General features: G+C 42.0%; 1 protein-coding gene across 1 annotated transcript in view; it reads right to left on the bottom strand.

Moving 5' to 3' along the window:
- kmt2bb (lysine (K)-specific methyltransferase 2Bb) overlaps positions 1-12,088 on the bottom strand; it is a gene marked incomplete at its 5' end in the record, with an annotated part of 102,254 nt that overhangs the window by 79,858 nt on the left and 10,308 nt on the right. The window contains 5 exons of the mRNA XM_080427181.1: positions 402-588; positions 4,784-4,912; positions 6,909-7,105; positions 9,365-9,718; positions 10,487-10,943. Of these exons, the coding sequence (XP_080283307.1) occupies positions 402-588; positions 4,784-4,912; positions 6,909-7,105; positions 9,365-9,718; positions 10,487-10,943 (1,324 nt within the window). The remainder of the gene's footprint in view (positions 1-401; positions 589-4,783; positions 4,913-6,908; positions 7,106-9,364; positions 9,719-10,486; positions 10,944-12,088) is intronic.

Genomic DNA, 12,088 nt, shown 5'->3' with positions numbered 1-12,088 from the left:
GTATTTTCGTTTCAGTTTCAGTTTCATTTCCAATTTAATCCAATCAGGATAGAGAACTCAATCAGGATACAGATTAAACAACTGAAATTGGAAGTGATGACACTAAGAAATGAGCAGGCAAAATTGGAACTGGAACACTATAAAAATGAAGCTTAAAAATGGGTACTTTCTCCTGATTGGCTGAGATTTTGGCACCTACCGGAAAATGTATTTTCTGTTTATTAAAGAGCTGGAGAGACGGGGAGACTCCTGTTTCTGAACAAACACTCTATAGCAATGATTACTATCACAATATAGTGCTTTAACCTTTTAACAAAATACTATATGTTTTAACCCAAACATATCACTTACCCTACCTTTAATTATTCAAATACAACAATCATCTTGGTATAATGATGTACCGTTAGGGACAGAGGAGGGTGAGATGCCGGTTCTCTCATGCAGGGGCAGAGCGCTGAGTCTGGGGATGTCGTCGGGCACCAGGGCCCGCGGCTGCCCCAGAACCACGGCGGCGGCGCGGCACACGTGCTTGATCCTCGGCCCGCCGGCCCGCCGGAACTCCTGACACACCGGGGACAGATGCTGCACCTGGAAGAGGAGAAAAGACAACATGTCACTGAATCAGATACACAGCGCGCACCACTATGATGAAAACAAGCACAAAGGTCAGGTGTAAGGTGGCTATGAGGATTCATTCATCATCCTGGGAATGTTGTCTGGGACGTGATTTAGATGATATTTTTGCTGCTTGAATTTGGTATCAACAGACAGCCTTGTAGCATTTTATTTCCATTAAAAAGGATGTGTATCACTGGTTTCAGCAGAGTCACTGCCCAGCTTTCACCGCAGGCTGAAAACCCACCTCTTCAGCAAACTACCCTGACCCTTCCTCTTAGCCTGGCCTACTTGTTGTCAATTATTTGTACAAGCTCTTGTTTTATTGGATCTTGTTTATTTGATACACTTATTTGTTTTAGCTCTTGCTCATTTGATGTTCCTATTTGTCTGTTTAAGACAGTAGGTATAGCTGATATATTCACTTTTACTTTAGCGCTAGGTATACTCTTAGTTGCTTGTTTTAGAAGAGAATGCACTTAATACTTTGGTGATTAGTAGTTTGTTCCCTACCTATGTTGAATGCACTTATTGTAAGTGGCTTTGGATAAAAGCGTTTGATAAATGACTGTAATGTAATGTAATGTAATGTCTGCTAAATGACTGTAATGTAATGTAATGTAATGTCTGCTAAATGACTGTAATGTAATGTAATGTTTCATTCAAACCTACAGGCATAAGATGTCACACAATGTTCTCTGTGATTCATTGAAAACTGACCTGAAAAAACATCTACCAGGAGACCACCAGGGGGCGTAAATATAAATTCCCATGGTGTCATTCACTGCTGCCGTTTTTTCCCTTTTCTACTTTGTACAAATAGTGTTTTGTATTTGTTGATGACATGTATAACACAGGGGGGGGGGGGTGGGGGTAGGGGTTGGTGTTTACCTTCTAGATGAATGATCACAGTGAACGTTTTAACAGCCCCAAGTGTAAAACTAACTAAGTACACTATGCCTTCAAGATGGCCAATTAAATGATGTTCATCAACGCTCCGTTCACTTTATACATTTTTATCCCACGATTTTTGCAACCCAGTGCCAATTATCTAAGTAATCCTGGGCGCTACACTCCCTCTGCCAGCCTAGGGAGAGCCCAGAGCCGAGCTCACGCCTCCTTCAATGCATGAGAGCTAGCGAGCCGCTTCTTATCACCAGACGGGGGGGGGGGGGGTTTCCCTGGTTAGACGTACAGTAGTTAAGACGCTTTTTGGCCTGAGATGCAAGGGTTAAAACTCAGGTGACAGTTAATTATTTACAGTTATTATACATTTGTGCCACTAAAGGGGGGGGGGGGGCTGCTCATGACCTTGTTAGGACAGGTTGTCCCAGGAACTGCTAGAGGAAATAACTTTGGCAACAGCAGCTGTCAATCCATGTGAAAATGTAAGTAAAAGCTTTCAGTCACCATCAGTGGTGGAAAGTAACTACGGTAAGTACATTTACTTGAGTATTTCCAATTTCCAATACTTTTACTTGTACTCCACTACATCTCAGAGGGATTTTTTTTTTTTGTTCCACTACAATTATTTGAAAACTTTAGTTACTAGTTACTTTTCAGATATAAATTATGACATTATAAAACATACATTTAATCACTTCAGCCCTATTCTATACATAGGCTATTTGAAAATAGCCGATCTACAAGCTCACAACGCGTCGAAAAGAACCAGAGAGCTGTCTATTCTTTATTATCATTATAAAGAACCAGAGAGCTGTCTATTCTTTATTATCATTATAAAGTACCAGAGAGCTGTCTATTCTTTATTATCATTATAAAGAACCAGAGAGCTGTCTATTCTTTATTATCATTATAAAGAACCAGAGAGCTGTCTATTCTTTATTATCATTATAAAGAACCAGAGAGCTGTCTATTCTTTATTATCATTATAAAGAACCAGAGAGCTGTCTATTCTTTATTATCATTATAAAGAACCAGAGAGCTGTCTATTCTTTATTATCATTATAAAGTACCAGAGAGCTGTCTATTCTTTATTATCATTATAAAGAACCAGAGAGCTGTCTATTCTTTATTATCATTATAAAGAACCAGAGAGCTGTCTATTCTTTATTATCATTATAAAGAACCAGAGAGCTGTCTATTCTTTATTATCATTATAAAGAACCAGAGAGCTGTCTATTCTTTATTATCATTATAAAGTACCAGAGAGCTGTCTATTCTTTATTATCATTATAAAGAACCAGAGAGCTGTCTATTCTTTATTATCATTATAAAGAACCAGAGAGCTGTCTATTCTTTCCATAGTGTGAGTCTTCTTGAGCCGTGCACCCGGCAAGTTGAACTGATTTTATTTTACATTCAGTTTAAAAGTAGGGACACTAGGTTTAAACTAAAGTGGTTATAATCTTAATTTAGTGAATTAAGCTCATAACATGTTGCATAGCTGTACACAGTATATTGTAATAATAGAAATGTGTGCTTGTCACAAACTCACTAGACACACCTGGACTATTCTCACGGCAAACCAGTGTGTATCCACTCACTGTGTGGAAACCGTGTTCTACACAAACTAGTCAAGAGAAAGCACTGCAAAGGAGAATACCTGCAACACTATAGATTAAACTAAAGATTCATGGTGCACGGCTCAACAATATAACTGAGAAAACAGCCAGCACACCGTAAATGTCCTTTTCACATTTTATTTCCTCTCCACGGACAGAGCAACGGACGCATTTCAACCTAACAGGTGTTCCTCTGCGTTGAAGTCAACACTGAGGAACACCTGTTAGGTTGAAACACGTCCGTTGCTCTGTCTAAATACAACTATGTGAAAAGGATATTTATTGAGTGCTAGCTGTTTTCGCAGTTTCTACACAAAGTAATCCCTCCCGTAACACCCGACCCAAAACATCTGAACCCCTCCCTCTACTTGAGGTGGTTCAGCCCATAGATCCATACCCCTACCTGTCCTTGAGGTGGTTCAGCCCATAGTTCTGTACCCCTACCTGTCCTTGAGGTGGTTCAGCCCATAGTTCTGTACCCCTCCCTCTACTTGAGGTGGTTCAGCCCATAGATCCGTACCCCTCCCTCTCCTTGAGGTGGTTCAGCCCATAGTTCTATACCCCTACCTGTCCTTGAGGTGGTTCAGCCCATATATCTGTACCCCTCCCTCTACTTGAGGTGGTTCAGCCCATAGATCTCTACCCCTACCTGTCCTTGAGGTGGTTCAGCTCATAGATCTGTACCCCTCCCTCTACTTGAGGTGGTTCAGCCCATAGATCCGTACCCCTACCTGTCCTTGAGGTGGTTCAGCTCATAGATCTGTACCCCTCCCTCTACTTGAGGTGGTTCAGCCCATAGATCTGTACCCCTCCCTCTACTTGAGGTGGTTCAGCTCATAGATCTGTACCCCTCCCTCTACTTGAGGTGGTTCAGCTCATAGATCTGTACCCCTCCCTCTACTTGAGGTGGTTCAGCTCATAGATCTGTACCCCTCCCTCTACTTGAGGTGGTTCAGCCCATAGATCCGTACCCCTACCAGAGTCCTGCACGGGTCCAATTTTGAGAACCCGCGCCCGCCCCGCCCGTCAATACTCAGATCCGTAGACCGACCCGTCACCCGTGATAATTTCAAAATACGAACCAGACCCGCCCGTCAAATAAACGACCCGTTGTCCGCCCGTTTACCCGTGTAAAATGTAAATCCTATTGAAAAGTGTGTTGAAAAAAATAGCAGCCTTCAACAACAGCGCTACATTCAGTGGTCAGGTTTGTACAGAAATCATGTGAAGACGGAGGAGCGAGCTTAAGCCACGCGCGAACGCGCATCTACGCAGCACACATGTGTCGTTGTTTACGTCATCAGATACTTTTAATTTGAAGGTTTAACAGGATGTTCAATGTGTTTTTGTGAGTTAAGATAACTGACCAGCATGCTCCATGCAGTTGTGCTGTTAAGTTACACAAGTTACGTTGTTTGGGCGGAAACAGTGCTCTCTGATTTTCACAATAAAGTGATACCCGCCCGCGATTAGTTCAGTACCGCCCGTCCCCGTACCCGTGATCTTATCAAAGTAAGATTTTCACCCGTTTTCACCCGTCAAACGCGGGTACCCGTCGGGTATCCGCGGGTACCCGGCCCGTTGCAGGACTCTGACCCCTACCTCTCCTTGAGGTGGTTCAGCCCATAGTTCTGTACCCCTACCTGTCCTTGAGGTGGTTCAGTCTTGACCGGGACGTCCGGTTCAAGCCGCTCCTTCCGTTTACTCCGTTTGCTGCGTCTCTTGGAGGTCACGTCTCTAGTGGACATGGTGGCAGGAGCTGCTGATAGAAGCTGCAGGAGGAAGCACAACAAAAAGGAGTTCCTTTTTTTAATTCCAAGGTCTCACAGTTTGGTCTGCATTAGAGCAGGGCTGGGCAGCTCTGATGATGTAGAGGGCCACTATATTTACACACTCACTCCAGAGGGACACATTGCATATACTGTCTCTCTGTATTTTAACTTTTTTCGCCATTCTATGTCACACAAAAGTAGCAAAAATAGCCGATCTACAAGCTCAAAACACGACGCGTTTTATTTTTGCTATGTTTGAATTGGAATCCTGAAAAGCAACATTTTTATTTAATTTCAAATGCATTTAGTTATACTAATGTTAACTTTATGAACTTAAATACAAATACATTGGACATAAAAAAAAGACAATACTACTAATACAGACTGAAGTAATTAAAGTGGGTCATGTTAGCATGTTAGGAATCATAACAGCTGAAATAATATATAATAATATATCACTATTCTGATATTAACCTGTGGGCCACCTTAAGTGAAGCTGGGGGCCGCATGTGGCCCCCGAGCCGCCAGTTTCCCATGTATGCATTAGAGGCATTTTAATGTGACTTCTTTAAATCGTCTACTAGAGTCACTTTTTTTCTGTTTGTTTCTATCTCACCTCAAAAGCCTCAATGGTCTTGCCTGTCTAGTCGTTAATTGGATGAGATATTGAATCGGTAAGGGCTTGAGATATTAAACATCACAAAGCACATTAACAATGATGAAAGCACTGATGTTATAAAACACATATGTCCATGGGCGCCGATACTGTGGGTGCCTCGGGGCTAAAGCACCCAGGGGAAATGACCAGCACCCATCACAAACTCACCACAAAAAAAGAAAAAGAAAAAACCTCTGACATCTTCACTTCATGGAGTACATTTTTGGTACCAAATTAACCGAATTAACTCCATTAAAGTAACAAAAAAAACCTGCACGTGCGTTGCGCACCCAGAAGCACAGACATAAATCGGCGCCCCTGTATAGGTCTCTGTCAGGAGCAAACCTTCTATGTCCAAAACTGGTACTTTTCATGAAATGGGCCAATGGAAATGCTCCTTTACTCAGGCTAATCAGGCAATCAAATCACAGCCAATAGTAATGCTCCTTCAGTTAAGTAGGTCATTACAACACAGCTGCAGTTGAGCAGTCTTAGGAGACAGGTTATTGACTGCTGTGTCCAACTGAAGTCAATCTAGTAACAGTTTTGTTTTAAGTGAACATTTTTTGTTAAAGACAGTTACTGCCTCAGAACATTCATGTTGTGTGTCTTAGTGACATAAAGAGAGCTACAAAACAAGCCATTCATGTTTTTTGGGGGAAAATAATATTGATGTTTTGGTCACAATGAGCTTCCTTCGTGACTAAAATTAATTAATGTATTCATTTCATTACATTACATTAATGTATTCATTTCACTATTTTGGGTTAGATTTGGGGGGTTTTAGATTCCCTGCTCTACAGAACATAGAAATCAGATTGGTGTACGAGTCGTTTTCAACTTATCTAAAATCTGAAAATATGAATATGGAGATACTTTGTGCAATTTAACATGACACACTCATAACATAACCTTATGAGCTTGTAGATCGGCCATTTTCAATACTTTTTGTGAGACACTCTCATACCATGAAGTATAAAATAAGCATTGATTTATATGAAAAGGCAGAAAAGATGAAATATTGAGATACAAGGTTTCTACCCGACAACAACAGTATGCCTCATTGTGACCTACTAAGTACGCACAGGTCAGAGGTCAACTGATGTGTGCCTCAGAGGTCTTTTGTATGTACTGTGGTGTACCATGTGAGGTTGTTTACAGGCATGTCATTTAATCTGTTATGACTGCAGCACTCGCGCTATGAGCTTGTAGATCTGCTATTTTTCAATATCCAAAGAAATCTAAAGTGACACCGATGCGTTCCCGGGTTGAATGGGTTAAAATAAAGAGACAGTCAGTTGTGTGCAATTGTGTGCATGTCTACCATCATGGCCTCACCCCACAGGACTTGAGTTGTTTCTGCTGGTCTATCTTGATGAGCTGGACCTTGGCCTTCTTCAGGAGGTTGAACATCCTCCTGTTTGCTCCGGTGAGGCGGACCCTCTGTGACGCTGCCTTCTCCTCAGACTCAGACAGCCCTCCTCCTCCTCCGTCCGCTATCGGTGGTCCCGCCGTCTGCCCAGCCTCCGGCTTTCCTGCTTGAGAAGAACAACAAAGCAATTAATACCACGATTTCATCGTCTATTATTAACGCCGATGCCCGAGTGTAAACGCCTAATTTGTGCTCTGCCAAACTAAGGCGTCGTACAAGCTCATAGCGTGGCACATAGTGCCGCGCCATGAGCTTGTAGATCTGATCCATCTCCCAGATCAAAGTAAAAAAAATTGCTTTAATTTAAAAAAATATATATATATATATTCAAAGATTTGCAGAACATTTTCACAATTTTTCTAAAATAGCAGATCTACAAGCTCAAGCTGCTATTATTATTTATAGCTGCTATTTTGTACATCAGCTATTTTCGGCCAGACGAAGTAGAAAACAGTAGGGGTGGAAACGGCTAGGTACCTGACGATTCCATTACCATTCAGAGGACTAGGATTCCATTATATTCAGATTATTGCGATTTGCGATGCATTGTGATTAATTTACTTCCATTATCTTTTATTGATAATAAAAACTAATGGAAACGATGTGTCACTGTCAGCTGGAAGGTTATATTTAACAACATCAACAATTGCAGAAAACCAACAAGAAAATAAACAAGTCCTTTTTTGTAAAATAATCCTGACTTATAACAAAGGCTTCTCAATATTCTGATAACCAACATAAATCTGGCTGCTTGCTCTGTGCAATTAGCAATATGATGATATTATAGTCGATTTGACATTTGTGAATGGATTTTATTTTCCACCCCTAGAAAACAAGGTTTGTGTGAATCGGGGCTCCAGAGTGCACCCAGAAATCAGCCCAGTGCAGTTTATCTCATGGGTCACACCAGTGCACCTTACATTTAGCAGGTGTAGGTATGTGTGGGTGCGTCTTCAAATGATACAGTGCAGTGTGCACAACTTGGTACACATCTCACATTATGTCTCTGCTTACATGTATTTAAATGTATTCATTTAATTTATCCTCCATACCTGAAACGCTATTTAGTCTCTGTTCCATCAACACAACATACCAGACACTCAGGTTTACTGTTCCTCGGGTCAGTAAGGAAACGGTGAACATGCCTTTATTTTCAAAGCTCCTTCACACTGGAATCATTTAGCGGCTAACATCAGGTCCATTTCAACATTCACAGTGTTTCTGTCTTCTTACCAAGTTACTAAGTTGTATGCTCTTGTTGTCGGTAAACCTGCCATCATACTATATTATTTCATTATTTTATTGTTGCACTCACTGTACTGAACATAGCATTTTAAAATGTGTTCCATTGCTTTATTTATTTTTTTCTCATTTAGAGTACTCCTCCCGCCCTACACTCCCTGCTGACAGGTGCCGCCCCCTGCCTGTAGGAATACATGCAATGACTAATAATATCACGCTCCTCCTCCCCTCCCCTGAACACGAGACAATTGTGTTCGCATAGACGCCACACACACACACACACACACACACACGCACACGTGGATTCCAACCTGCAACCTCCGTGGTGGTGGTGGGCAGGGACTTAACCACTGCACCACATATGTCTATGAAATTAACTCAAGGACCCCAACGGAAACAAGTCCGCAAGGACTTTTTTGGCCGGACCTTTTAGACAAAAGCATTATAAATGTAACTGTGTTGTTTTACATTCTTTTGCCTAATAAAAATTTCAATCAATCAAAAAACCACCCGAGTGCCTCACTCACTGTATTGAACATAGTGTTTTAAATGTTTTATTACTGGATTTAATGCCATCCTAAGGCTGTGATGTTTTTTCAAGGTTCACAATGGTTATTGTATGTGTTGGCTTTTTATGTATGTAGGCATGTATAGTATATATCATTGTTTTTTGTCTACACAGCATACATGTGACGACAACCGCTGGAAAATGAGATTGTAAGAGCTTAGGAATAGGACGATATGAAAATTACGTGTCACCATTATTGCAGCAGAAATATTGCGATAATCAAAATATGCTTAAAAACTTAAAATGTCACTTTTGTTAAACCACTTGAACCCCCAGCATCCCTATTCTGGGCGGGAAAGTTTGCCAAAAATCTACAAGCTTGCAACGCGTTGTGAGCTTGTAGATCTGCTATTTTTGGAAGTAGCACTGAATTTGCACCTCAAACAACAGCTAATTCATACTAGTGTATGATGGAGGACAATTCACAACAATAACTTAAAATCTCTGCGATACGATTATTAAGAGCGTTTTTATCACGATAAACGATATAAAACGATGATGGTCCCATCCCTACTCAAGGGGTTTATTCTAATAAAATAAAGGTGAACACACCTGGGTGGATGTCAGAAGCCACGGCCTCCTCCTTCTCCACGGTGCGGAGCGGTTCACTGGCGGCGCTTAGAGACAGCAGCTTGGAGTTCCTGACGCACACGGACACCTTCCTCACCACGCCGGGGGCGTTCAGGTCCTCTATCTTCAGCTTGGACTTGGCCAGCTTCTCTGCGTTGGTGCTGCGCTGCCTCAGGCTGATGCTCTTCACCTCGTCGTCCAGGCCCTCGGCCAGGTCGATGGGGGCCGGCGGAGCTTTGGACACGTTGCTCCTGCTGCTGCTGCTGGAGGAGCTGCTGGAGGAGCTGCTGGTGGAGCCGCCCGTCGGCTCTGGACTCTTCTTACTGCGAGGAAGTCCTGGATGGATGGATGGATGGATGGATGGATGGAGAGGGTGCAACAGTTAATCACACTAATCCATATGTTTTCATCACTTCCATTTCATTCATTTTTCATGAACAAATCAACACACAACAACAAAAGACTGAGACAAATAGACATCACATATGTTACCAAACATCATCTTATGTAAAGATAAGATTTTTTTTTTTCATGACGTTTTTAAACGTCTTTGGCAGGCAACAGCTAATTTCTCAAAGACGTTTATAAACGTCTTTGGCAGTTATAGAGTTAATAGGTGATTGCACACAAAAACAGTACATTTTTGGTCACAGGTAAAGGGTGGGAGCAATACTGAACAATAAAGTATAAAGACATATAATGTCTCCTTAAAAATGTATTCTAAGAATGTCTGCATCACATATGTACGTATACATGAGTATGTATGTCATGGGTTATACACTATTTCATTTAATTTTTTTTTTTAAAACGTTATAGACATGAATAAGAATAATCGATTTGGGAGGTGTTACATTTAGGGTTTTTCTTTAAGTTTTTTTAAAGTGAAAATAGGGTTATTTTTGCAATGTCTGTGCGACACTGTTGTACTGTTGATAACAATCTATTTGAACTGTCATATCAATTCCATTGATATATTAAAATAATAATAATCAAAATAACGTGCCTCTTGATTGTTTCAATCGATAATAATAGATATAATAATATATATAGATATAATATTATATAATAAATCACTAAGGAGGTCATAGCTGGCCACAGTCCTACCTGGATGCAGGGTCTTCAGGCTCTTGTAGATCTTCACGTGAGGAGCCTGCTGCTGCTGTCGGCTGAACTTGGACACGGAGCTCCTCTTCTTCTGGACCAGGCGGAGGTCTCTGGGCGAGCGGGCCGGCACCACGTCGTCGTCGTCGAAGGGCTTGGACAGGAACATGTTCTCGTACTGGTTCTCCAGGGTCTTGTCCAGGCTGTACACCTCCTCGCCGGACTCCCCCGGCAGGTGCCACTTGAAGCTGGGGTTCCTCAGCAGGGACCTCCTCTTGCTGGACGACTTGGACGCCGTCTTCTTCTTGGGCGAGGCGAACAGGCCGGCGGTGACGGCGCTGGCGTCCTCCAGCTCCTGTGTGGAGAACAGGTTGACGTCCAGCTGGGCCTCACTGAGCAGGTCCTCCTCGTCCTCTGGGTCCAGGATGGGAGACAGCTCCCTCTCCCCTCCTCTGTAGGGCTGTGTGTTACATGTTATAAACATTAAGATCTCCTCTCCTCTCCTCTGTAGGGCTGTGTTACATGTTATAAACATTAAGATCTCCTCTCCTCTCCTCTGTAGGGCTGTGTTACATGTTATAAACATTAAGATCTCCTCTCCTCTCCTCTGTAGGGCTGTGTTACATGTTATAAACATTAAGATCTCCTCTCCTCTCCTCTGTAGGGCTGTGTGTTACATGTTATAAACATTAAGATCTCCTCTCCTCTCCTCTGTAGGGCTGTGTGTTACATGTTATAAACATTAAGATCTCCTCTCCTCTCCTCTGTAGGGCTGTGTGTTACATGTTATAAACATTAAGATCTCCTCTCCTCTCCTCTGTAGGGCTGTGTGTTACATGTTATAAACATTAAGATCTCCTCTCCTCTCCTCTGTAGGGCTGTGTTACATGTTATAAACATTAAGATCTCCTCTCCTCTGTAGGGCTGTGTGTTACATGTTATAAACATTAAGATCTCCTCTCCTCTCCTCTGTAGGGCTGTGTTACATGTTATAAACATTAAGATCTCCTCTCCTCTCCTCTGTAGGGCTGTGTGTTACATGTTATAAACATTAAGATCTCCTCTCCTCTCCTCTGTAGGGCTGTGTGTTACATGTTATAAACATTATGATCTCCTCTCCTCTCCTCTGTAGGGCTGTGTGTTACATGTTATAAACATTATGATCTCCTCTCCTCTCCTCTGTAGGGCTGTGTGTTACATGTTATAAACATTATGATCTCCTCTCCTCTCCTCTGTAGGGCTGTGTGTTACATGTTATAAACATTAAGATCTCCTCTCCTCTGTAGGGCTGTGTTACATGTTATAAACATTAAGATCTCCTCTCCTCTCCTCTGTAGGGCTGTGTGTTACATGTTATAAACATTAAGATCTCCTCTCCTCTCCTCTGTAGGGCTGTGTTACATGTTATAAACATTAAGATCTCCTCTCCTCTCCTCTGTAGGGCTGTGTGTTACATGTTATAAACATTAAGATCTCCTCTCCTCTCCTCTGTAGGGCTGTGTTACATGTTATAAACATTAAGATCTCCTCTCCTCTGTAGGGCTGTGTTACATGTTATAAACATTAAGATCTCCTCTCCTCTCCTCTGTAGGGCTGTGTGTTACA

The sequence above is a fragment of the Gymnoscopelus braueri genome (genome assembly GCF_963280865.1).
Source record: "Gymnoscopelus braueri genome assembly, chromosome: 4".
Lineage (NCBI taxonomy): Eukaryota > Metazoa > Chordata > Actinopteri > Myctophiformes > Myctophidae > Gymnoscopelus > Gymnoscopelus braueri.
This window is presented reverse-complemented; position numbering and strand designations above follow the sequence as displayed.